Source organism: Coccinella septempunctata, chromosome X (genome assembly GCF_907165205.1).
Source record: "Coccinella septempunctata chromosome X, icCocSept1.1, whole genome shotgun sequence".
NCBI classification, from domain to species: Eukaryota; Metazoa; Arthropoda; class Insecta; order Coleoptera; family Coccinellidae; genus Coccinella; species Coccinella septempunctata.
This window is the reverse complement of record NC_058198.1, coordinates 13,874,439-13,902,044: the sequence shown is the minus strand read 5'-3', so window position 1 is coordinate 13,902,044 and position 27,606 is coordinate 13,874,439. Positions and strand designations below refer to the sequence as shown.

Here is a 27,606-nt window from a genome sequence, read left to right as displayed (position 1 = left end):
AAGTCGGTGTCGCTAGTGCTAGGGGTGGCTTTATCAGCATCTTCAAATTTCTGCATTTGTCGATTCACAGATTCCAAGGCTTTAGCTTCCAATATGATATCATCTAGTTTGATATTGTATCCTAGAGATAACATTTTCCCTCTCAGATCTTTCGATTTACATTTTTCAGTTATTTGATCGATTAAATGTTCTTCTATATCACTAAACTGACACTTCGATGCTTGGTGTCTCAGTCGCACCAAAAACTTATCAAATTTCTCATCATCTGCCTGCTTCATCAAACGGAATGAATATCGTTCAAATAACTTACTTTGCTTAGGTAAGAAATACTCTCGGAAATACTCATCAAGTTTTTGTAAAGCTAACTTGAAGACAGGAACTTCATCTGTTGTTGAAGCTTCTCGATATCTATTTTCGAATTTTGGAATCCTGGAAATATTAAAACACAAAACACTTTAACAATCTAACGAACCAAGCCCTCTTCGACCTACCGCGAAGCCTCGTTTTCGTTTTCTTCATCAAATAGGAATTCCTAATTCCTTAATCAGGGACCGAAACAACAGCTGGATAAGGCAAAAGGTCCTGGAGCACTGGCGCAACCGTCCTGGATTGCGTCACTCGCTTAGGGCTATTTCAGTTCCTCCCAGCCCATACACCAGTCGCTGGCTAGAATTTTCTAGAACTAATTTGAGATCCATAATAGCGGTTTTTACAGGACACTGCAGACTCAGAGCCCACCTCAAAAAACTCAAAATCGTCAACGACCCACTCTGCAGACTCTGCTTACAGGAAGACGAAACAATTGAGCATATCCTCTGTGACTGCCCGGCGGCAGACAGGGTCAGACTCGGAGTTTTCGGCTCTCCGAAGATGATCCTAGAGGAACTCAAGAATCACTCCCCCTCCGACATCATCTCCTTTTTGGGTAGGATGGGACTAGAGGGAGAGATTTAGCTCTTTGAGCATGCTTGTGTGCTACAATAGACCGTTGGTCGCGGTGGCAGGTTTGGGTTAGTCCGTCCAACACACCCAGCAATCAGTAATCAGTAACTTGAAGACATCTAGGACTTGATTGCCATCCACTGTGGGATCAATATCTGCTCCAGGTAATCTATAAAATATTTCTTGCAATGCCATGCCACCCGAGTGTAAGAGGATGGCTTTCTTTTTGGCTGGTTCTGCTATGTCCGATGCGGCAAGATAGATCTGTAGCGCTCTTTTCCATTTCTCCCATCTAGATCCTAGAGATAGTGGATCACCTTCGCATTGGAATTGCTCGATTCCCGAAAGAGTGTTCATTCTAGAAATCAGATACCAGATATTGCATTTTAGTATATTGGCGCATGAGAGTTTGGGTCTTTTGGTTCACTAGCTAACTTGGAGAAATTGTTCCAATTTTTTTTGATTAATTCAAGCTTACTTAGAACTTTTCCAATTTTATTTGGTTGACAACCTCAATTTGAGCATTGTATAAAGACCACTTATCTTTATCCAATGATTTGAGGTAACTTGGAAATTTATCCAATTTTCTTAATTTGACAAGCTTAATTTGAGCTAACTTGGAACTTCATCCGATTTCATCTCGGATTTCATTTAGCTGACAAGCTTAATTTATGTGAGGGGGTGAAATTAGTCTTATCCTCACTTATTCATTCGCTTCATTTATTGTTCGGTCAAATAATTAACTACATGTTTCGGCAATATGCCATCTTCGGGTTATAAAATTGATCCGCTGTAAGTAAGGTTGTGTGAGCATATTTGTTAAATAAAAGTTGTTATTATTTACTTACAACGTTGAAGCTTAGTCATAACAAGAAAATTAGTCCAAGTTTCAAACGAAGTTCTCACATTAATAGTTATGTCAAAGATCAGAACAGTAAAATCACATTATACAGAAACAGATTAACAGTGAAATTGACATCAATGAGAAGATTTTAGGTTAGAGAATAGGGGGGCATCGACAATTATTATAAATCATAGAATTGTACGTGAATTAGTAATTTAAAAATTTGAAAATATAAGAGGATAATGGAAACATTAACAATTTTTGAGAATTTTGAAAAGAGGTGGTACAGTGTTCGTAGACATGATTTTTACGGGTTCTTCGTATCTGCTTTGGGAATGTTTGTATATTTCTAGTTCTTCCCAAGTTTCTTGTTTAAAACCATAGTCTACCGGGTGAAGAAGTTCTACATCTGTGTTGGGGTCGAATTCATGGTTGGTGTCTTTGAGGTGTTTACCGAATATTGATTTATTATTGGACATGATCCTTTGACTCATGAGGTGTTCTTTTATTCTGGTCGCTATGTTTCTTCCGCTCCTACCTATATAGACAATGTTGCAGCTAGGTTCACCGCATTTGAGTTTGTAAACCCCAGCTTTCTCTAGAATGGGTATAGGGTCTTTATTGTATACCAGTAATTGTTGCAGGGTGTTTTGTGTTTTAAATGAGATTTTTAGGTTCTTCTGTGTTGATTTTAGAGGTTCAGTGAAAAACGTTGAATCCTTTTTATGGTTTATTACACACTTGTGGAGCATTTACATACACTCATAACGCATCAACGTTTGCATCAAGACTTACACTTACTGAGACATGTAGAAAAATTGCCGCGTCTTTTTGCTCTGACATTGACAATTAATAACGATACATTTGAACTAAAACTAACCTCTTAGAACTAACAGAATTGTTATTTTGGGTTGCATAACCAACACCCCTCCTCAATTCTGAGTTTATTGAATTACAAATTATTTATGCAAACAACATTCAATTTCTCTCTAAAATACTTAAATTTTACAGTATTCAAAGCTTTAGTAAAAATGTCAGCTTCTTGCTGATCACTTGGAATATAGTTCAGATTTATTTCATTTTTACTGACACAATCTCTAATAAAATGATGTTTCACATCAATGTGTTTAGTTCTTTTTGTTTCTAAGGTTTCAGCCATTTTGATACAAGACTGATTGTCTTCAAAAATCCTCACAGGAAATGTATTCTTATTTAAAATTTCGCTTAACAATTGTGACAAAAAGATTGATTCTGTAACACAGTTTGATAGTGCAACATATTCAGATTCAGCACTTGATAATGATACAGTTGGTTGTTTCTTGCTTTTCCAAAATACTAGATTATCATATATTTTTATACAAAATCCTGAAACACTTTTCCGATCATTCAGATCATTAGCAAAATCAGCATCGATATAAGCACTAATAATATTATCTTCACAATTAGATTTAACAAATTTTAATCCAAAATTTTGTGTGGCCTTTAAATATCTGAGAACATTCTTCAAAAATTTCCAGTGTTCTCTACCAAAATTATTTTGAAATTGACTGAAATATGTAATTGCAAAGCACAAATCTGGTCGACTACCTAACATCACATACATAAGATGACCTATCAATTGTCTATAAGGTAATTTATCAATACTTTCATTCTCAAAATCATTTTTACTCAAATTAATTTTTGGTTGTATCGGAATATCCGATAAGCTGCAATCGTTCATACAGAACTTGTTCAAAATTTTATTTATTAAATTCTTTTGATTTACAAACAAAAATTTTTCATTTTTGACAATATTCAATCCAAGAAAATTTAGTGTAGATATTTTTGACACGTTTGGACTCAAATCTCTCATTTCAAATTGTGTCATCAATCTTTGTTTCAAGTCTTTCAACTTCTCCAATGACCTTGAGAACAAAACTAAATCATCAACATGCACAATCAAAAATATATCAGCATTGTAATATAAACAAGGATCTGAATTTGACCTTTTTAAACTGATGTCTGTCAAATTACAGTGTAGTTTTTCATACCAACACTTCGGGGCTTGTCGAAGACCATATAACGCCTTTTTCAGCTTACATACCATGTCAGGGCTGTGTTGTTTTATCTTAAGTCCTTTAGGTATCTCCATGTAGACTGGTTCTTTCAAATCGCCATTTAGGAATGCCCACTTCACATCCAGTTGTCCGATATACAAATCTTGTTGAACGCATAGGGAGAACAACACCCTGAGTGTAACCATACGCGCCACTGGTGAATACATTTCGTAGCTTTGATCGCACTGCTTATAACCGCGAGCTACTAATCTTGCTTTCTTCACTAATTTTCCGTCAAGTTCTTTTTCTTTGAAAACCCATTTCGAATCGATTACACTCTGATTTCGCGTTCTCCGCACTATGTCCCACGTTTCATTTTTGATCAACGCACTCATTTCACTTTCAATGGCTTCTTCCCATCCTTTTCCTATGGACATTGCTTCATCAAATGTTTGAGGTAATTCTTCTAACAGATTTCCCGCAGATAATGCTATCATTAGGTTTTCTTCTTGATTCATGTCATAATTTTCATACCTTCTGGGTAATTTTATTTCTCTACCACTTCTTGTTTTCGCCTTTGACTTATCTTCGGTTTCATGATTTTCTTCAAGGCTGTTTTGATGATCATTGTTTATTTCACATTTAATATCTTCAGTGTAGCTGTCGTCTTGTATAGGAATATTAACTTTGTTTTCTTTACAGTGTTCGTTGAAAATAACATTTCTTGCTGTAATTATTTTATGTTTTTCTGTATCCCAAATTCTATAGCCGTTGTCTGTGTAACCCATCATGATCATTTTTCTGCTACATGCATCCAATTTTCCGTTTCTTTCTTCTTTTATAGTATGGACATAGGCATCACATCCAAATATTCTTATTTTCTCAAGATTTGGTTTTTCCCCATACCATAATTCAGCTGGTGTCTTCTTCTCTGCTATTGTAGAGGTAGCAGTTCGGTTGATTAGATAAGCTGCAGTTTTGATTGCTTCACTCCAGAATATTTTGTCTACTTCAGAATCGAATATCATGCATCTGGTTCTTTCTAGGATGGTTCGGTTGAACCTCTCGGCAATACCATTTTGTTGGGGGTTGTGTGGGACAGTATATTGTACCTTTATTCCTTTGTTTCTGCAGAACTGTTTAAAATCTTTGGATATATATTCTCCACCATTATCGCATCTTAGTCTCTCGATTTTGCAACTAAACCTAGCTTCAACCATCGATACATATGTCTTAAACTTTTCCAATACTTCACTCTTCTGTTCCATACAGTATACAATTGAAAAATGACTGAAATTATCTATGAAGGTGACAAAATACTTCTTACCATCGTGAGATGTTGGTGTTATGGGACCGCACACATCTGTAGATACTGATTCCAATATTCTCTTTGCTTTTCTCTCCTCATCAAGCTTCTTGTAAGGTAACCTTGTTTGTTTTCCTTTAAGACATATTTCACAAGTTCCTTCTGATACATATCTTGAGGAATGACCCATTCTTTTGTGCCACAAGTTATTTTGATCTTGTGCTATGTTCGCTTCTACTGTGGATTGTAGGTTTAATGTTAAAGTATATAAGTTTCCTCTCAAATTTCCTTTTGTCATTTCTGTACCATTTTTCATGATTACTGCATTTTTATTTTGAAATAATACCTGAAGGCCTTTCTCTTCCATTCTTCTAATAGAAAGTAAATTGTACATTATATTTTCGCATTCTAGGACATTCTTAATTGTAAGTTTTCTTCCTTTCTCAGTCTCTACATGCAACGTTCCTTGTCTTCTACTTATAATGGTTTCTCCTACCTTGGCTACCTATTTTACAATGTATATCTTTGACATCTGTCAGATATTTTCCTATACTGGTGTTGACCAGGTGGTTTGTCGCTCCACTGTCTATAATGAAATTGACAATATTATTTGTTTCTAATATTGTTTCTGTACCTGCAGAGGTTATGAAGCATATATCTTCTTCTTTATCTTTTTCAGTGAGGTTACAAGTATTCTGAGCTTTCCTTTTACGACATTCAGACTTCTTATGGCCCTTCGCTCCACAGAAATAGCATCGAAACTTGAATGTGTTCTTTTCTCGAGTGTCTTCGTGGTTTTTATTCACGGGCTTTTTCCAATTCTTCTTGTGTGCCATAAAAGCTTGACTTGATTCTCCTTGTCCTTGTTCCTTTTTCTGTCTTTCTTCCTCTTGTAGCAGCTTCGATTTCACAAAGTCTAATGTGACTGCGTTTTGATTCTGACAAAAATAGATATCAATCGCTGTTGTTACTGTTTGAAATGTGGTCGGCATGCTAGATAATAATTGAGTTATCATTTCAACATCACTCATGTTTCCTCCACAGTTCTTCAGGTCTGATACTGTTTTTTCGAATTCAATGATAAATTCGTTCAATGAATTTGTGCTAGTAAAATTCATATTCCTGAGCTTACTTTGTAACTGAACCTGTGTAGCTACTCCACTTTTTGCATAAGTTTTGTTCAGTGTCTGCATGATTTCCTTGGCCGTTCCCTTGCCCTTTATCATCTCCAGCACGTTGTCGTTCAAGCATTGTACGATCAAGTTTCTTGCTCGTAGGTCCTTCTTTCTCCAAGCAGAAGCAACTGTTTCGTCACCGACTGGGGGTTCCTCGGTAATTACGTTTAGTACTTCGTGATGTTCTAGCAGAAGTTTCACTCTAAATTCCCAATTTCCAAACCCGTTTCCGTCAATGGCTTCACTGTGATCGTACTTCCGGACGCCATTTTCTTCCCGCTTTATGAGATTTTCCGCACCACAGTCTAACCGTAATAAGTTCCAACTTTCTAGAATTTGTTCGTTTTCACTTTTCAAACTCCGCAATTCACTCGGTTAACTGGGCCCATAACGAGGCCCATAACCTGTTGATTTTAGAGGTTCAGTGAAAAACGTTGAATCCTTTTTATGGTTTATTACACACTTGTGGAGCATTTACATACACTCATAACGCATCAACGTTTGCATCAAGACTTACACTTACTGAGACATGTAGAAAAATTGCCGCGTCTTTTTGCTCTGACATTGACAATTAATAACGATACATTTGAACTAAAACTAACCTCTTAGAACTAACAGAATTGTTATTTTGGGTTGCATAACCAACATTCTGTTGTTTTAGAACATAAGATATTTGGTAGGAGATGTCGTCAAAAAAGGGGAGGCTAATATAATTTTCCACCTTCTCTCAAAAATTGTTAATGTTTCCATTATCCTCTTATATTTTAAATTTTTAAATTACTAATCCACATACAATTCTATGATTTATAATAATTGTCGATGCCCCCCCTATTCTCTAACCTAAAATCTTCTCATTGATGTCAATTTCACTAATTTCACCCCCTTACATTGATTGAACACCTCACAATGGACTTCCGTCGAATCAAGCTTAATTTAAGCTAACTTGGAAACTTATCCAATTTTATTCAGTTGACAAGCTCAATTTAAGCTAACTTGGAAATTTATTCAATTTCTTTGGTTAACAAGCTGATTTCGAACTAAGTTGGAAATTAATCCAATTTTATTATGTTGACAAGCACAACTTGAACTGGCTTGGAAATTTATCCAATTCCGAACCGAATTCAAATGAACTTGAAATTCAGTATTTTTTGTTTACCCACTTTTGAACTCCTTTTGTCACTTTTGAACTCCCACCTATGAACTCCTCTTGTCCTTCTTCACTTTTCACTATTCCAATAATCAAAATGTGATGTATTAAAGAAAACTCGCTAATTGTAGGAAACACTTCATTCACATAAGTTCTCTAAGGCCCGGTACTTTCACCTTCGAATAAATTTTATTCAACGAATAATGACGTACCGACATTCGATCTATGACAAATAAACTCTTCTAATTAAGTTTCAATGACAGATTTATTCGATGAATAACACTATCTGAAAGTGAAAAGACTGCATTTTTACTAATCTTACGAATAAGACTGAATAAATGCGAATAAATTTATTTATTCGCACCTGAAAGTACCGGGCCTAAATCGAATGCCACGAGTTGGAACAAATCTGCTTATGGTTTACATAACTCATATTTCAACTATATTAGTTATCGCGCTGCGTACAGTATATTTCGAATACTCTACAGAAACCATGGCTCTTTTAATGAGCACTCTGTACTTTTATATACCTAGATATAATATAACTACATATTACATTAAATGTTGACCCAATAATATTTTTTATTGAGTATTGAGTAGATTTACAAGGAGGGAAATTCAGGAGGTGAGATAAGTATGATGTTTACACGTACACGCAATATTGCAACTGGTATGAAACAGTAATATACAACGAACTTGTTATTATGTCACTCTTCAGTTTACTGAGTATGGACAATACCATTCCTATTCGGCACTTATTATTTCACATATCATAATAGCGTGAATAGTTCTTATGCACTTATTTGGTTTGATCTCTTTTCCTTGATTCATCTAAAAGTTGAAAAAACACATTCATTCTCGATGAATTTAATATTCATTAACTTTCGCCTCATATAAAATTCTTCTCAAAATTTGTACAAGAATTTGAAATAAATCATCATTCGAATTCATTCAATCATCCAATGTCAAAAATAAAAACAACCTAACCAATATCTTGACTGTCATTTTCGAACTTCAAATTCGCGCCTGCGTACAAGTGGATTCCTCCCAACGATTTGTCTTCACTTTTTGTCGTAGTCTAGAACGCGTGTTATCAATATTGGTATAATAGATATATGATATCTCCTTGGGTTATTAGATCATAGAGAGTCATAGAACACAGATCAACATATAGGTTATCTTCATAAAGCATACAATACAAATGTCAAATATGTACTACAAAAATAAATTTGCATGCTGCCCATAGACCTATTAAATGATAAAACACACCGGTTGCTGCATAAATACTTACTTTTTTATTATCTCGACATCTGCTCATCTGTACATACAATCATAGAACAGAATCATCATAGAATAACAATCAAGTGGGAACGAGAGTGGGAATAACTAATAATTATTTTGTTACCATTACAACACCACCACTTAACAAAATAATATTAATTAAGTTTGCAACATAACAACACCCATCTTATTTAAGAAATTATGATGCTTATTTTTACTCAGACTTTTTGTCGATAAATCGGCTGGCATTTCTGATGTTTCTAAATGTTGAAAATCGAGGATCGGGTGGAATCAGACAACTGTTCGAATTGCTATCTCGCCAAAGACTAAACTTTTATTCAAGTTGAAGCATGGACAACTAACAAAACAATGACAAGTGATCTTTTCACATATCGATATGTATTTGCCAAAGTGACGTAAGTCACCAAAAACGATTTTGCAGAAAAAACGTGTTTTTAATTTAACCTGGTTAAACTTATTTAAATTGTACAAAATTTTCCAGGGTGATTCTTTGATGTCCACAGTTAATTAAAAAAAAGAATTTTTTAAGTTTTTGTATAGGTTTAGTGGTTATTTGATACTTACGTTACTTTACAGGATCATAAAACTCGAAGTCTTGATGAAAAATGTAACGTAAGTACCCAGATACGTCAGTTTAGCGGCAAATTGTAGCACTTAAATTATTATGGAAAGAATTGAAAGTTATCGAAGTCTTGATCAAAAATGTAACGTAAGTACCCAGATACGTCAGCTTAGCGGCAAACTGTAGCACTTAAATTATTATGGAATGAATTAAAAGTTATCGTTTATTATAAAAAAAAACACATAAAATAACGTTACAGAAATCAACTGTTAAATTCTTACTAAGTAGTAAAAAATACATATTATTTTTTATTAAGATTCGGAGCTTTCATCCTCCTTGTCATCCTCTGCATCACTCTTTGCTAACTCATCTTGAACAGAAGACTTTGATTTCAGTTTAAAAAATTCATCGTGAAACCTGGCAGGTATGACATTGTTTTTGCAAAGTTTATCCAAATCCCTTCTTTTTAATTCGGATATTGAAAGCAGTTGCTTATAAATTCTTTCAGGTTCAGAAAAGGCCTTTTCTTGTCGTTTTCGACCTTAAACAAAGAAAAACTATAGGATAACCCGCAAATATGTATTAATTTTCTTATTTGTAGTTCATTGACAGTAGTTTGGCTTAAAAATATCTAAAAAAAGTCTGTATTTAATAAAGTCTTAATAACACGGGAATTTCCTATATACCTAAACGCAAAAGCTTATCCAGTGTAAAATTTTCTTTTGTTATTGCATTAAAATGTGTAACATGGGCCAACTTACCACCCTTATTGTAGTTCAACTCAAAACACAAATCGTATTCAGGACTTCTGTCATAGGTATATTTGACTGCGACTTCCGGTGATCCTTTTTGAAAAAAAGCTTGTCTTACACTATTCATTTTTAGCCCTGTTTTTGTAAGGACGAGCTGCTCATCCCCTAGCTTCTTTCAATTTTTGAACTCAAAGTGCTCAAGCTTTATAACTTTATATGGCCTCGGGTTAACTCTGCAATTTCCTATAATGGTGCTCCACTCTGAAGGGGCCCATATAATTCTATTTTTGATGAACCTTTCGATAACTGCGTGTATGGAATCCACAGGCATGTAGGTGTGCCCCGGTAAAAGAAATACAATTTTGATGGTTTTAATATTTTTTTGATTTTTGCCAAAATAAGTGAATCATGACCAACATTGCTCTATTTTTATTTTGTCCGGCGCAGCTGTCGCAGTACAAAATAACATGTCTAATATCTCTATCATCTAACATTTTTAGGTAATTGTAAATGATGGTGCATATTTCGTTGCACCCACGATTACCATCGGATTCACCCCACAAAAAGCAGTATCCATCTTGCGATGGCGTTTCGTATATGCTTTCATTGTAAAATGAATATTTTCTAGAGTAGTACAATAACATGTTATCCCCATGGGGAGTATTTAAGACTTTCTGTAGATCAAAGCTGGAACAAACTGAATCTGAGACTTCTTTGACTTTCTTTTGATCTTCTAAAAATAGTTCTTTACTTTCTTCCTTGTCTTTTAAATGTTTGTCGTACTCCTCTTTCGACGTAGTGTTTTCTTGATATTCTTTATCTTTTCGTACCTCACACAAAGAACACTTATCTTTTTTAGGCAAATGGAACCCAAGGTTAAAATCTTTGTTAAAAACTTTTCTAAACACTTTGAGTGAAACACATTCTTTCTTGCTTCTTCCATTTACCTCCTCATGTTTAATAAAAATCCGGTACAAGAAACTAACATTTCGCAATTCCTGTGGTAAGTATTTTCTGCTACTTTGATTTCGACAATAATGGGATGGTACAGCTGGCAACTGCTCAATAAAATCGTGTATTTTATTGATCATCTCTGAACTTGTTTTGTTGACAGGTTCGTGTTTGCCTCTATGATCACTTTTACATGTATTTTGTACAGCATGTTTCATTGCATATCGCATAACCGTTTGCGAAATATCTAGCGTCTTTAATAAAAACTGCTGGCACACTTCAAGTGTTTTATCGTCCCAATTGATAAAGTACTTATAGGAATTATGTCGTCTGCTATACTCTGCTTCTGTTTTTCTTCGCAATATGTCTACCTTTTTGACACACGACAATAACCAATTTCTTTGCTTTTCATAATTACCAAGGCCCCAATAAAAATCGTGGATGTCATGGCGTGTAATCTCAGTTGGAGGGTAGAAATTTCAATGAACCTATCCGATTCGAACGCTCAATATCCGATTTAATCTGAAAAAACAACGATTGAAGATTTGAAGTCCTCAATATACTGATAATTGAACTATGTCTCCCATTATACATCCAATTCTCATGATGCAAACTGAATCAGTCTGTACGCCACTGGCGTCAGCGTTCGGGTGTTTCCGGAGATTTGGTCTGCTATCTTTGGCCGCTGTATTCACACCGGTTATGATAAACACAATTCTCAGAAAGTTTTTGAGCACTTTGGCTGTCATTATAAGATTTTCGATCCAAACTATCAGATGCTCAGTCAGCGTCGGCATAGCCTCTTCTATCAAAATCATCTTTAACATACATCAATCCACATGATTTTAGCATGTTTTAGAATAGCAATTGTTTAACTGAAGTAAATAACAGAATATGAAATCTGAATATCCTTTTCTTTTTGAAGTTTCAAACCTACTTCCATAAGGGTTACAACCAAATTTTTACAGTTTTCCAGACCAAATCGGTACAACAATTTACTATTAATTTTTCTTGAGAAACACATATTTTATTTTTTTCTATTTTAATGTCCATTCCTAAACACTGCCTCTGTTGGCCTAAATCCTTCAATTTGAAATTCTTACTCAACTCCATTTTTAAATTTTTTACACTAGATATGCTATTCGAAAATATGAAAAAATCATCCACAAATAAAGCCACAAATATTTTATAATTCACATTTGATTTTATGAATAAACCTCGGAATAAACAATGTTCATAGAAAGACTTTTTAAAACCAAGTTTCAATAAACAATCTTCTACCCTTTTAAACCAGGTTCTTGCTGACGGTTTAAGTCCATAAAAGGTCTTTTTTAACCTTAAAACTTAAGCAGTTTCAAATTCATATAATTATATTTTTTACGATGAAAATTCCGTTTTTAGAAACACAAACTTTATTTTGGAAATTTACAACAGTGACTAGAGACTACTCTATGTAATGAGACTGATTGACTTCTGAATTAATTCTCCTCTTGCATCCTGAATGAATTGATATTTATAACATTGGGTTATCTTAAAAGAGATAAGGATGCAGGTGCACTATTGCGTAATATTAATATTGTATGGCTATATGTAGATTTAAATAGGAAACAAACAAAAGTCTAATTTAAGTTAATAAGGGTTAGGATTATGTAATTCCTCCCCACCTTGGATAAAGGTATCTCCCAAAGGAGTAGCTTTACAATTAAAATGATTATTAAAATATTTAAAAGCTAAAAATGCAATTATTGCTAAAATTATCAATATTAAAATTATTAAAAATGTATGATTATTATTTTGGAAGTTCCATCCTTCTAACTCTTCTAAATGGATATCTGGGATTTCTTCATCCTCTGTAGCATCATCTTCTCTCTTGGAGTATTTGTATATAGGTACCATCTTGGGTAAAACGATGAATTTTTCTTCACTAATAACTGCAGTTGGGGAAATTTCTTTTTGACCATTACTGACGACACAACTTGTGCGTATAATAGCGATTGGAGGAACAAAATGCCATTTTGTTTGACGAGGGCAATCTTCTTTAATTTTTGTATTTTCCACGGAGAGGATATTTCCATCTTCTAATAACTTGAGGTTTGACGTAGGAACCATTTTTCGTCTTGTACAGTTTTCGAAGTGGGTTTTCAAGATATTTTCCATACATATTGGAAGCTTGGATAATGAGTCTTGATCGCAGAGGAAATCATCTTCGACTGGATGACATTCACTTGTTGACCATTTTAATGTCTCTTCTTGTGAGAGCAAATAAGGATAGGTAAAGGGAAGGGTGAGATTGTTTTGAGGCAAATAGTAAAATTTATGTAAATCAAAACTATCTTCATAAATTGTTGGAATTGATATCAGAAATAGTAAGATCTTGTCTTTGAAAATAACTTTGGTATGACATAATTGATAGTAATCTTTGATGTGATGCATTGGAATAATAGTTACATTTTTGACTAATTCTACGAATTTTGTATACGGTAGAATAGATTCATGTAAGAGATGTAATCTGGCAAAACTAACTGCTGTCTGAATTTCATCTAATGTATTTTTAATATCTTTGATTTCAAATGTCATGAGATGCATTTGTTGAACATCCCTCAATGCTGGCACAATTTGCAGTAATTTAAGATCATCATTCAATTTTTTAAATTTATCATTGTATTTATCCTTAAGGTCATTTACTATAGTCGAGATCTGTTTTTGATTCTTCATGAGTGTCTTCTCATTTTTCTCTATGCTATTAAAATAAGTTCTATAAAGTTCTTCATCATCAGAATCTAATGTTCCAAATAGTATTTTTGAAATCTTGCCACCAATGTTAATTAATCCTCTTTTAATTCTAGTTTTTTCATTTAAAAGTTCCTCGAATGTATTAGTATTAATTTCATTAGTATGTAATAAATACTCGTAATTAGCTGTCGCTGCAAAACCCAACTGTCGATGCTTCAGTGCTTAAATTTCTACTTGATATTTAAAAATTATATCTTGTATCTTTTTTAAATCAATATGATAGATTAATTGCAAATTCTTTCTTGTAACATAAGCCCTTCCTAGCAAAATAGGCAAAATATTATTTTCTATTGGAACTATTTCAAAGGGAGTGATCAAAATTATCATTTCGCATAATATAAGAAGGAAGCTCGTTTTCAGGAGCATTATGTCTGAAACAAAACAAACTATTTTTTCTTTCGTTGTTTGAGAATTCTTTTATGATAAATATGCTCATTCTTTTTATCTTGAATACGATGTGAATCAATTTCTCGAGCATCTATTTTTTTAAATACCGGATCTAGTTTTCTGGTGATAGGATTTTTAATATAAGTAGGATTATCATTTAATGGATGCTCTTCTTCAGCGGACCTTTTCTGATTTATGTTTTCCAAACGATTAATACTTTTATGCTTTCTTTTTTCTAACTCTTTCGAAATATCATTGAGATTTTCCACATAATTTTCAACATAATCTTGTATTTGTTCATTATGAGTTTTTTCAATGGGTAATGAATAATTTAAATCGGCTTTGATTATTTGCATTGGAGTCATTTCTAGACTCGAATGATTAGAATTATTATAACTTAATAAAGCAAGAGCTAATTTATTTTGAAAAGTAGAATTTTTATCATCTATAGTACGTAATTGCTCAATTAGTGTTGAATGAAATCTTTCCACAATTGCATTAGAATTTGGATTGTAATTTGTGATATAATGAATTTCGATTTTATGTACTTTACAAAAATCTTGAACGACACTATTTTTAAATTCTAATCCACGTGATTTTAGAGGGTACACCATAATGACTAAAATACATTATTAATTTATCAATTATTTCCGTTCCTGTTTTCTGAATTAGAGGATAACATTGTCCTAATCTTGAAAATGAATCTACTATACTTAAACAATAGGTTTGACCAAATCTTATGGTATCACAATAAACATGTGTAAAGGGTTTCGATCCTATAGGGTTAGGTTTGAATTGAAGTTGTATAGGAGTTCTTTCGTATTTACTCTTCTGACATATTTCACATGAGTTAATATAATTTCGCACATCTTTATATAAGGCCAATAATATTTTCGTCTTAAACTAATTAAATTTTCGCTTACACCACGATGACTAGTTTTGGTTTCATGATATTGTTGGATTCGTAAAATTTGTTCTTCTTTATCTTCAACATCTTCAACAAATATTTTAGAAATTTTAAATTTAATAGTTTTATAATCGAATTTGTCTTGTAGGATTCTAATAAGGGATTCTTCTAATTCTTCGGATTGAAAATATATCGTGTAAGGTTTTTCAGGACGAACATATTCTTTAATAAATCATTATCAATGGAATTTATCAAAACACGAAATCTTATTTTATCTCCAAATAACTTCGTTTTGGTAACGTTATAATTTGATGCTATTTTAAATATTATTTGCAAAGGATATGCATTTAAACATCGTTCCGTATATGGTAACTCTAAAATTGGATTTTCTACGTTGCTATGGACAGTAAAATCATCATTTTCATCATCATTATCTTGATTCAAATCATTTTCAATATCATTTTCATTATTATCATCATTATTATAATTTTCATTCAAGTGAGTTCCTTCATTATCATAATTTTCATTATTAATATTCTGATTCGGATTATTAGTATTTTTATCATGAGCATTCAAGAGCTCTAAACATTCATCTAATTCCTCTTCAGTAACTTGATTAATCATTGACGCTAATTCGTCTTCATCTACTTCTTCATAAGTAGCTTCTTTAATCAATTTCATAAATTCTTCGTATTCAATACCATTAAAATCAATATTTTTATTATTTACTTCCTTTTTATTTTTACTTCGAATATTATATATCATTATGTTTATATTTGAAGACATAAAAATGAATTGTATCATTTTGAGAATTATAGACCATTCCAATTGGTCTAGACCACACGCAATTCGTGGTAACGCTAAATATTTCTCATTATTATTTTCACATAATTTCCGTAAATCTATTAACGCTTTAAAAACTGTTTCATTCTTCGGTTTTTCATAATAAAATTCTTTCGTTATTAAATAGTAAATATTTCTATTATCTCGGCTAATAAAAGCAACCTCTCCTGTTGACTTATTTCGCGATTTTAATTCATTGATTCCTTCGTATTTTTGTTTAAACTTTAAAGCAATACCTTTATTCATATGAAAATCTTTTGATACACAATGGGCTAACGCATATTTCTTAGGGGCTTTAAATAAATTACCTTCTTTTTCTTGAACATTAAAATTTTCTTCAATTTCTTTCTTATCGTAAAGTTTCAAAAATTCTTCGTAATTCAAATGATCGGTTGAATTCAAAACAATTCTACTAAGGGCATCGGCATTATTATTTGAACCTTTCTTATATTTGATGTCATAATCATATTCTTCTAATTTAATACGCCATCGCATTAAGCGTGAATTTGGTTCCTTTAAAGAAAATAACCATGTCAAAGGTTTATGATCCGTGTATATCGTAAATTTTCTTCCGTATAGATAGGGTCTAAAGTGCTTACATGACCAAACTATTGCGAGGAGTTCTTTTTCAATTGTACTATATCTCGTTTCTGCAGGGTTCAATGTTCTACTTGCATAAGCTATTGGTAGGTCATTCGGAGGATTACCTTGAGATAAAATACTTCCAATTGCAAAACCTGATGCGTCGGTACTAAGCACAAAGGGCTCATTGAAATTCGGATATCGCAATATAGGGTGATTCAATAAATTTTTTTTGCATACTTCAAAGGATTCAATATATTTCGGATCTATAACATTAATTTTTGCGTCTTTTTTCAAACATGTCGTTAATGGTTTCGTAATTTTCGCGAAATTAGGAATGAATTTTCTATATTAACCAACTAAACCAAGAAATGACTTAATTTCTTTTTGTGTTTTAGGAATAGGGAAATGCTTAACCGCTTTTAATTTATTTGGATTGGGTTTAATTCCTTCAGGGGTAATGATATGTCCTAAAAATTCAATTTAATTTTTGAAAAAGTGACATTTGTCTAATTGTATTTTCAAATTATCTTTCTGTAAAGCTTCAAGAATAGTATGAATGTCAGCTAAGTGTTGTTCGGGTGCATCAGAAAATATAATAACATCATCCATGTAAATATAGCATATTTTTCCAATATATTTTTTCAAAACGTCATTCATTAATCTTTGAAAAGATGCCGGAGCATTTTTTAAACCGAAAGGCATTCTTAGAAATTCATAGTGACCATCTTCAACAGTAAAAGCTGTTTTTTCAATTGAATCTTCATCAACTTCTATTTGATGAAATCCGGACGCTAAATCAAGCACGGTAAAATATTTTTTATTTCCTAATTTGTCTAGTATGCTTTCAATTTGAGGTAGAGGATATTTATCATCAATTGTTTTATCGTTTAATTTTCTATAATCAATTGCCATACGCCATTTTGTTTTACCTGATAAATCTTGTTTCTTTGGAACAATAGCAACTGGAAAAGACCATGGGGAAATACTCGGTCGAATAATCTTTTTATCTAACATGTCTTTAATTTGACTTTTCACTTCTTCGCGATGAATTTCAGGATATCTATAAATTTTACAATGGACAGGGACATCATCAGTCGTACGAATTTTATGTTTTACTCTGTTTGAAAAATTGAGGGGTTGACCAGGAAGTTGAAGTACTTCTTCATTTGTTTGCAGTATTTTCATTAATTGACTATTTAATTTCGGTTCTAAATGACTTAAATCAATTGGAATCTCTGTTTGATTTTGACAAACTTGTTGGTAGTAAAAAGGTATTTGACAATTATCATTAAAAATAATTTGATTTTTGAAATCTAAGTTAAGGCCGTATTTATTCAAGAAATCTACACCAATTAATGTTATAGCCGCGTCATATTGTCGACCAACACGCCAACATGGTGGATCACTTATTTATGTTAAATCCACATTTCATACTGTCCAAATAAAGCATATTCAGAAATTTTCATTGGAGCAACAATGTGAATTTTGTGCTATAAACATAAAAAATGATTCATTTAAAAATATATGCGTTATTAGTTGCTACAGGCCTCCTGGTGGTGATTTGGAGTTGTTCTCTGAGACCTTTTCATATATCCTGGATTTCTGTCTCACAGGTTCCAGAGAAATTTTTGTATGTGGTGATCTCAATATAAATTACTTTGAACCCCACAGCTACTTAGAAAATTTGCAGATTAGCTTCGACCTAAGCGTAACTTCTACTGAACCTACTAGGGTGTTCACCAACAGGCACGGAATCACGAGTTCCAGTAAGCTGGACTACATTCTTACGAATGTAAGTAGTGGCCTCATTTCCACGAAAGTCATCGATACAGACATCGGTGACCATAGGGTGATTGTTCTTTCTTTTAACTGTGAGAATTTTATCGCATCATCTGAGGCCATTCCGCTCACTTTTCGGTTGTTATCTGATGAAAATCTTGAAGATCTTTCGCTGATGGTCTCATGTTCTAACTTTGATGCAGTCTATGAGTCCCATGATGTTGACATCATGTTTGATCGTTTTTGTGATATTTTGACATCTCTGATCGACTCTGCTTGTCCGCTCAAGAGAACTCGTTCTGTTTCGAGGGGACAGCCTGATTGGATTACGGCTGAGGTCAGGCAAGCGAGTAGTAACCTAAAGAATCTTCATTGGTTGTGCCAGAATCTGAAAACTGATGAGTCCAAACAACAATATAGGAAAGCCAAAAGGCAATACACAAGTCTTTTGAAGCTCACTAAGTCCAACTATTTTGAGGGAGTTCTGGATCACTCGAACAATAAAAATAGGACCATCTGGAATTTAGTCCGAGGTGAATTGGGCACTGATCACTCCTCTCGAAAAATTGTTCTAAAAAGAAATGGTATGATCATCTCCGACCCATCAGAGGTGGCTGAGTGTTTCGGTGAGTATTTCTCCAGTATCAGTGTTATCAGCCTCAGCGAGCACTATGGTAACAACAGGTCCACATCCTGTACGACACAGGTTCTATCAGATAACACCTTTTTTTCTTTCCAGTTTTGCCCGATGATGCTGTGAGCGTCATCAGAAACTTAAAGAACAAAGTTAGTTGCGCAAGAGATATAATTTCAATGAGAGCCTTAAAGGCGATAGCTCCTCAGATCTCTGAGCATCTTGCCCACCTCGTCAATGCTTCAATAACATCCGGAAGGTTTCCTTCTGTTCTTAAGACGGAGGTTATCCCTATTTATAAAAAGAAAAATGCAATTGACGATGTAGCTAATTATCGTCCGATATCTACACTCAGGGGCAAAATTAACCGGCCACCTACATTATACGAATTCATTCGAAATTCTATGGTAATTCAATTAATTATGTGATATTTTTACATCGGGCAAACCTTTATAGTAAAAAAAAGACTGATGTTGAATGTAAAATAGTTTAATTGAAACATAAAATAAAGAAATATCGTTTTGCAGTCAACTTACAGAAAATAAAAATGATAAATTAAAAGAAAAAATCGCTCTGAATCATCGCATTACTATCGCGTATTTCCTCCTCTAGCCCTAATAACCTCCTGTAACCGATTCGGGAGCCCATCCATAATATTTTGAATATCCCTTTGTGGAATATTTTCCCACTCCTCAAAGGCTGCAGCTTTTAGCTCACTCATGGTCGTAGGAACTGGCACACGACTCCAGATCCGTCTTTTTAGATTGTCCCATACATGTTCTATAGGGTTTAAACCTGGACTTCGAGCTGTCCACGGTAATCGTCGAATATTGACGTCGTCCAAGTATTCGGTGACCACTCTGGAGGTGTGTGCACGAGCGTTGTCGTGCATTAAAATAAAATTATCGCCTATTAATGGCGCAAAAGGAATGACATGTTGTTCAAGGACTTCTGTCACGTACCTGTGAGCATCAACGCTGCCTCTATCAGAGACGACCAACTCTGTACGGGCGTCGTAAGCAATGCCACCTCACACCATGATCGACCCACCTTCGAAACCTACTGTTTGCACCAAACAGCCTTCAGCAAACCTCTCACCACGGCGTCTATACACTCGCTGACGTCCATCAGGATGTCGTAAAGCAATTCTCGATTCATTCGTGAAGAGAACAGCTTTCCATTGTTCGGAAGTCCAATTTATGTGTTCTCGGGCAAATTCAAGTCTCGCTCTTCTATGAACTGTGGTCAGTTCTGGGACTCGAGCTGGTCTATATGCTCTGAAATCCCTCTCCGCCAACCTTCTTCTTATTGTTCGAAGACTCACACTAATATTCCGTACCTCAAACAAGCGGTTACGAGCCTCAGACGCTGTTGTGAACCGATTTCGCATAACGTTCGAGATGTAACGATCATCTCTCTCTGATGTACACCTTCTACGACCCTGTCCTGGCCTTCTTGTGTACAAAGCAGTATCTCTGTAACGCCGAATAGCATCTTGTATCGTGGTTCTTGGATATCCAAGCAGTCTTCCAATCATACGCTGGCTGAACCCAGCGTCTTCAAGTGCTACAGCCTTAGCTGCTCCGGCTGCGTCCAATGGCATTTTTTTAGGGTGGAGAAAATAACGGCTTCCCAACACCTCGGTTTTATTGGAAAAAATTTTATCACAACGCTTTAAAACAAATTTATCCTGTACATTAACGTTGCGACGAGAATGTCAACTTCCGACTGAACTCATTATTGTTGAATAAAAAGGAAAGAAGTTAACAAAACATATGTATGATTGTTTTATTGGTTGTCGATTTCCCCCACTCATCACATTGCGCCAAGTTGTCGAAGAAAAACTTATGGAAAACAAACCATATGCGATTCGAGATGGGTGGCCGGTTAATTTTGCCTCTGAGTGTATATTGAGCTCTTTGGCGAAGGTGATGGAGAGGCTAGTGTATGAAAGGATGATGAATTACCTCAATAAGTTCTCAACAATAACAAGTTGCCAGCATGGATTTCGAGTTGGTAGGTCAACTGAGACCGCGGCATGTCAACTGGTAGACTATGTACATGGCTGCCTGGATAGTGGACTTTTTGTGGCAGGGTTGTTTTTCGACGAATCTCGGGCGTTCGATTGTCTGAATTTTGAATTCATCTTGGAAAAACTATACCATCTAGGATTCAGGGGAATTTTTCTCGAATGGGTTAAAAGTTATCTTGCGGATAGAAAAATGTTTGTCTACAGTAATCAAAAAAGTTCTAAAGATTATCCTATTCAAGTGGGTGTACCACAGGGATCTGTGTTGGGGCCACTTTTGTTTATTTTATTTGTAAATGATTTACCGGACTCTATTAAAATATACTTCATCATCCTGTTTGATTTTAGAATCTTGTTGTTTGCGGACGACACGTCCTTCTTGATAACAGCATCAAGCTTACGGGAACTAAAGAGTAGATGCGAAATGTTGGTAGAGTATTTTTCGGACTGGTGCCGGAAAAATTCTCTGATACTGAACGTTGATAAGACAAATCTAGTTCACTTTCAGATACGCGAATCTGTTGAAAAGTTGGTTCTTGATCTTCCTCTGGGAAGATTAGAATCTTCTGAGTGTGTGAAGTTTTTGGGCCTGAAGGTTGACAAAAATTTAAATTGGCAGAGTCATACCGAGTCTGTCTGCAAAAAGCTCAGCAGTGCCTTTTTTGCACTGAAACGTTTAAAAAATATATTTCCGCCAGGTGTGTTGATTAGTATTTATTACTCAATGGCATTCTCACATATGAATTACAACGTCATTCTATGGGGATGGTCAGCAGGCGGTAGGGAGGTTTTTATTGCTCAGAAGAGAATAATTCGACTGATCTTCGGTCTCAAACCCCAGGAGTCCTGCAAGCCAATGTTTTTGGAACATAGAATAATGAGCTTTCCATGTATTTATATCTTAAGATCTTTATTACATATTCACAACAATACTCAGTCTCTCATGAAATGCTCTCAATATCATGAATATAATACAAGGCATAAGAACACTATCTCAATCCCTGTGCATAGAACATCAAAATTTGAGAATTCACCTATGTATAGTGGAATTAAACTTTATAACAATCTGCCAAATTGGCTAAAAAATTTAGAATATTATAGATTTAAGAGGGAACTCAAGGAGCTTCTGCTGGAGAAATGTTTCTACAGCAAAAGTGAATTTTTGAGCTCTGTTATTGAATGAAATATATTGTTTTTCTTTTCTTTTGGTTGTAAAATGACTTGTCCTATACATGAACCATGTCTCAAGGGATTAAATAAAATTATTATTATTATTATTATTATTATTATTAAACCATCATAATTTTTATGAAATTTATACAAAATAAAAGGATGAAAATCATCTGTTCTGAATTCTGAAAATAATGGTAGTAAAACTTTTTCATCAGAAGTTTGCTTTCTAAAACAAGCAGTTAATGTAGTCGATTCTTTGAAAATATTCTTAGGGAAATTATTGTATGCAAATTTTGGATCTATTAAACAAACTGAACATCCGCTATCAATTAATAATTTACACTTTGGATTTGAAAACTCAATATAAGGTAATTGATTAGAATGATCTAATGAATTATTTAAGCCAATGGCTCTTCTTGAGGCGTTTCGTGAAAATTTTCATTACTAGGATAACGAACAGGATCTTTAGAAGTAGATTGTACATGCGTTAATTCTTCAAACGTAAAATTAGGTTTCGGATTCTCATTTACAAATCTTCTTTGAGGATTTATATCATATTGTGAAGAATAATTTGGACGTTTTTGAGGATAATTTCTGCTTTGAATAGACATTCTTTCTGGAGGACTATTATTTCGATAATTAGGATTTGGTTTAAAAACATTTTGATTATCATTTTTATTATATCGATTTCCAAATACTTGCTGATTTGTCGGATAATTATATTTTACTGGACGTTGATTGAAGTGTATCGGTTGCGAAGGAAATTGCGCATTTCTTTGATTATTTTGATTAAAATGATTAAAATTAGGACGATTGTAATTATTTGCTGGGCGATTAAAATGTGTAAAATTCATTTTTCGATTATTTTGGTTAAAATTATTAGAAAAGTTATTCTTATGAATCTGTTGAGGCTTATTCCGTCTGCTTCTATCGAGTAATTCGTATTGTTCTAAATTAGAAATATAATCTTTCACAGCATTTACAGTATCATCAAAGCTATAGTCATTATGCATAATTAAATGCGTTCTTAATTCGGAGGGTGAATTTGAAATTAACACTGATTTGCAAATTTTTAGAATATTCGTTTTATACAGTAATTTTTCTGGATCAGTCATTGGATCTGCATCAATTCGATAATCAATTCGTATTTTCAAGGCAATTATGCGTTCTATAAAATTCAATAAATCTTCATGTGGCTTTTTATTTAAAAATTGTAACTGGTGGATTAATACGTCTAGGTTGATAAGATCTCCAAATTTAGTATAGAGAAATTGTTTGAGAAGTTCCCAATTATTCGGAATATCGGAAGTTAATACTTCAGCACGAGCTCTATCAATTAATTTCGATTTTACAACAGCAAAGCAATAATTTTTAACAATTTGGTTCTCATTAGCGAACATCATTAAATAATCTTCAGCATTTTGAATAAACGAATGCAACTCATTTTCTATACCTGAAAATTGAGGTAATAGCATGCCAAATTTTTCTGCAATAGACAAATCTATTCTTTCCGTAGCCATTTTAAATTTATTTACTTTTTTATTCTTTTTGAAGGAAAAATGCTTAATTGAAGTAATCTTGAGATTTCGTTATTTTAAATAATTATTCAATATTAAAAAATTCACGTTATTATCGGGTTTTTTTTGAAAGAAACCTAGAAAAAACTCTTCGTAATCGGTTTTAATAATGAAAAACCTAGGAAAAACTTTGATAATCGGTTTTTTTAGAAGAAACCTAGAAAAAACTTTGGTACCGGTTTTACGCTCAAAACTGGGAAAAAGAATGATAACTTTGGGCCAGGTTATTAGACTGGGGGAAAAAATTCAGGACTTGCTCACCACGTTGTATTCCTTAAAGTTGTCTTTTGAAGCCGTCGAAGGGCGCTACTCGATCAATCGGACTCCTACGGTGTTTCACCTTGTTCTTTGGTTGTGCTGGACAGTTGATACTGACAATTCGTGGACGCTCTGGATTCTCGGCTTCTCAGGCACAATTCCAGGTTTTCTGCTTTTCACACAAATTGGCACAATCCCAGACCTCGTCGCCAATTATATTTTTTACGATGAAAATTCCGTTTTTAAGTCCATAAAAGGTCTTTTTTAACCTTAAAACTTAAGCAGTTTCAAATTCACATAATTATATTTTTTACGATGAAAATTCCGTTTTTAAAAACACAAACTTTATTTTGGAAATTTACAGCAGTGACTAGAGACTACTCTATGTAATGAGACTGATTGACTTCTGAATTAATTCTCCTCTTGCATCCTGAATGAATTGATATTTATAACATTGGGTTATCTTAAAAGAGATAAGGATGCAGGTGCACTATTGCGTAATATTAATATTGTATAGCTATATGTAGATTCAAATAGGAAACAAACAAAAGTCTAATTTAAATTAATAAGGGTTAGGATTATGTAATTATATGGAAAAATCTGAGGCAAATCCATATATACAATTTCATCTATAGTATATAAATCCAAGAGGCCAGCGGTAAACATTGCAGCATGAAGTGATCACGCGTCAAGAACGTGATAACGCAGAGGTGTACTAATAAATTCAATTCCGAGAGCGTTATATTTTAAAACTTTTTGAGTGTTCCAGTTCCGGTGAAAAATGTGTATGCTTATCTACGAGTCTCAGTAATGAACAATTAATCTAAAGTTCCCACTTTAATAAATACTATGTATATAAATGTGTAACAATATTTTTTTTGTAAAAGTGACTACCCCGTAGTGTCGTCAGAAGATGCAGAACTTTCCTCTAAGTTGACGATGACTGGTGTTATATCATCCATAATATTATCCAGTTTCCACATGTCTACCTCAACTTTTTGTTTGACATGTTTCACGCACTTTCTCCATCTTTCGGAAGTAACCCGTGAGAGAGCCTCTTGAAAAAGATTTTGGACGTCAGCCATTTTAAATGTGGTGTTTTTATCTGCCACAAAATTCTTGACATCGGCCCAAATCAATTCAATAGGGTTCAGTTCGCAGTGGTAGGGCGGTAATCTAAGTACAGTAATATTTTGGGCCTTTGCGGTTTCATCCACAATGTATTTTTCAAAGTTTTCTTTGTTCTGCCTGACTATCTGCAACTATTGCGCTTTTATGAGGTCAGGGGTGAAATCAATATTTTTCTCCCTCAACCATTGTTGGATATCACTCTTTCTGAATTGTGCATTAGGAATTTTTTCCATTTTCCTTGAATGGTAAGGAGCATTATCTAAAACTACTATAGAATTTTCCTCCAATTTAGGAACTATACCCTCGACCACTTTTCGAAGGACTGACCATCCATTTCTTCATGGTAGTCACCAGTTTTTTTGGATTGGAAAGTCCAGAGTCCTCCAGTTAAAAAACCAGTGTCACTGCCAATATGACACACTATAATTCTTTGCCCTTTGCCTGGAAAAATATATTCACTTTTCATTTGAAAAAGAATGTTGAAATTGTTTTCCACCAAAAAGGTACTTACATCAAGTTTCACAAAACTTTGATTGCTCGATCAACGATTTGGCATTCGATTTCCCGAAGGAAATCATTGAAACTTTCATATTTCCGAATATATTGGAGGAGTAGCAGTTGAGAATCATCAAATGGGTGTGTATAGATAATTATTTGGTGAAAGAATGATATTCAGAATGCTTATGACCAACTTATCGACTGAAATTTAATTGACGTTCATCCGTCACTCGATCGTTGATTCTCTGATCAAGCTTTATGAAACCAAAGGGTTAAACTCAAAATTCAAGACCTTCCCAGACGGATTTTTAATCCAGTAGATAATCCAGCAAGTAACGCTTGCCGAGAAGATGTAACTGTTTCATCGGTCCACACTTTGGATTTAGTATGACCGGTATTTACCCAAGTTTCATCCAAGCAGTAAATCTTCCTGTTTTCATCACGGAAGGTCCTAATTTTCGTGAGATAGTTTCTTCTCCAACATTTAATGTCGTCACGGTTCATTAAAAAACTGTTGCGTTGGCGACGTCCATATTTGAAATTAAGTTTTTTCAATATTATAGAGAAGGTACTCTTCTTAAAATTTGGCAAGTTCGAGTCTTCATTAACTATTTTTAATACTTTCTCTATAGTCGGGTGTTCATTTCTGAAGAAAAACTCGTGAACTTTTCGCCGTATTACATTTTTATCGAAATCTGATAAGGACTCCCATTTGGTGGTCCGATTTTGATTTGTTGCCGGCTGTGATAGAACACCGGAATTTATGTATTCGGAAATAATTCTCCTAACACTTCGAGCTCCAATGCCAAGTCTCTCAGCAACTCGGAGTTCTACGTCCTTTAAACACATTCCTGCATTTTGAATAATCTCAATTTTATAAGTATTCAAAATCATATCTTTTATCTCGGCACTGAAGTGTCGTTTCAGACGTCTCTTTTTTGGAGGACTTAAGTCAACACGCGATTCCTCAGCAGTATCAGTACTTGACATTATCTTAAATGCTTGTAACTTGAATAACTTGCTACAACTATAAACCAATTTACGAAAGAAAAAGCAATGAATGATCTCTGCAGTTCTGCACAACAATTCGCATACAATCAATGAATCAAACGTAATGCGGTACTGCATTACTCCCACCTGCAAACATGGCGTTCCTGAAGCTTTGACCAATAAGAGGAGTACCTTAAATAAGATCACGCGTTAGTCAGTTTGTTTACGCTGGCCTCTCGGATTTGGATAGACTATAGATAACCATTCAAAAATGCGGTATCTACATCTAAATGGGTTACATCAAGATAAAGTTTCACACTAACAGCAAACAACAGTTTCAAAGTTGAATATTTCAGAACAGGAGAAAAAGTTTCCTTATTGTCAATGCCCTCCCTTTGCGTAAAGCCCTTGGCCACTAGTCTCGCCCGATATCGCACTGTATTGTCATTGTTTAACTTCTTTTTATGCACCCACTTACACTGCACTATCTTCCCCTCACTTGGTTTGTCGACCACCTCCCAGGCTTCATTTTGATGAAATGACTGCAGTTCCTCCACCATTGCTTTGCACCAGTTATCTCGTTCTGAACCTTTCATTACATCTTCGTAGGTAAGACTGCTCTCATTTTCAAGTACTTCCCTTTTCTCTGGCAAAAGTTGCTATACCCAAATCTTTCTGGCGGCTTTCTGCTACGCTTCTCTCTCTCAGACAGATCGTTCACCTCATCTAGAATGGAATCACCATCACTCGATTCTTCAGAGCTTGTAGCATTTATGCTATCATCTGGAACCGTCTGGAACACAAGTGGGATCATCTATTAAGTCTGTACTTACAATTGAATCATCGGTAGGGGTAATTTCTTTTTCTTCCACCACTGCATGTATTATATCTGTGTTTTTTCCTTTCTCCATAACAACAATATCTCTGCTGGTAACGATTCTTCTTGTTTTTGGATTGTATAGTCTGTAGCCTTCAGTGTTTTCTAGATATCCGACCAAGATGTGC

The 27,606-nt window shown here is 34.2% G+C and overlaps 3 protein-coding genes across 5 annotated transcripts in view; 1 reads left to right on the top strand and 2 right to left on the bottom strand.

Annotated features, from left to right (window-relative positions):
* LOC123321869 overlaps positions 1–27,606 on the top strand; it is a 243,046-nt gene that overhangs the window by 3,438 nt on the left and 212,002 nt on the right. For 2 of the 3 annotated variants that reach the window (XM_044909655.1, XM_044909654.1), the window contains exon 2: positions 9,329–9,364. The exons of the other annotated variant lie outside the window; for it this stretch is intronic. The gene's annotated coding sequence lies outside the window, so the exon portion shown is untranslated. The remainder of the gene's footprint in view (positions 1–9,328; positions 9,365–27,606) is intronic. 3 annotated transcript variants of the gene reach the window in all.
* LOC123321741 lies at positions 2,038–2,538 on the bottom strand. Its single transcript, XM_044909477.1, has one exon. It carries the CDS (start codon positions 2,536–2,538, stop codon positions 2,038–2,040), a length of 501 nt encoding a protein of 166 aa, XP_044765412.1.
* Positions 9,626–10,207, bottom strand: LOC123321879. Its single transcript, XM_044909669.1, has 2 exons — positions 10,076–10,207; positions 9,626–9,855 (listed from the first exon to the last, which is right to left on the bottom strand). The coding sequence occupies exons 1-2, from the start codon at positions 10,191–10,193 to the stop codon at positions 9,626–9,628; spliced, it is 348 nt and encodes a 115-aa protein (XP_044765604.1). The 5' UTR covers positions 10,194–10,207.

What these genes read in the sequence shown, in the direction of transcription:
- LOC123321741 (XM_044909477.1), bottom strand. Translation starts at nt 2,538, where the DNA reads ATGCTCCACAAGTGTGTAATAAACCATAAAAAGGATTCAACGTTTTTC.
- LOC123321879 (XM_044909669.1), bottom strand. Translation starts at nt 10,193, where the DNA reads ATGAATAGTGTAAGACAAGCTTTTTTTCAAAAAGGATCACCGGAAGTC. An exon ending in GTTGAACTACAATAAGGGTG is followed by an intron (nt 9,856 to 10,075) that starts GTAAGTTGGCCC and finishes TCTTTGTTTAAG; the next exon opens with GTCGAAAACGACAAGAAAAG.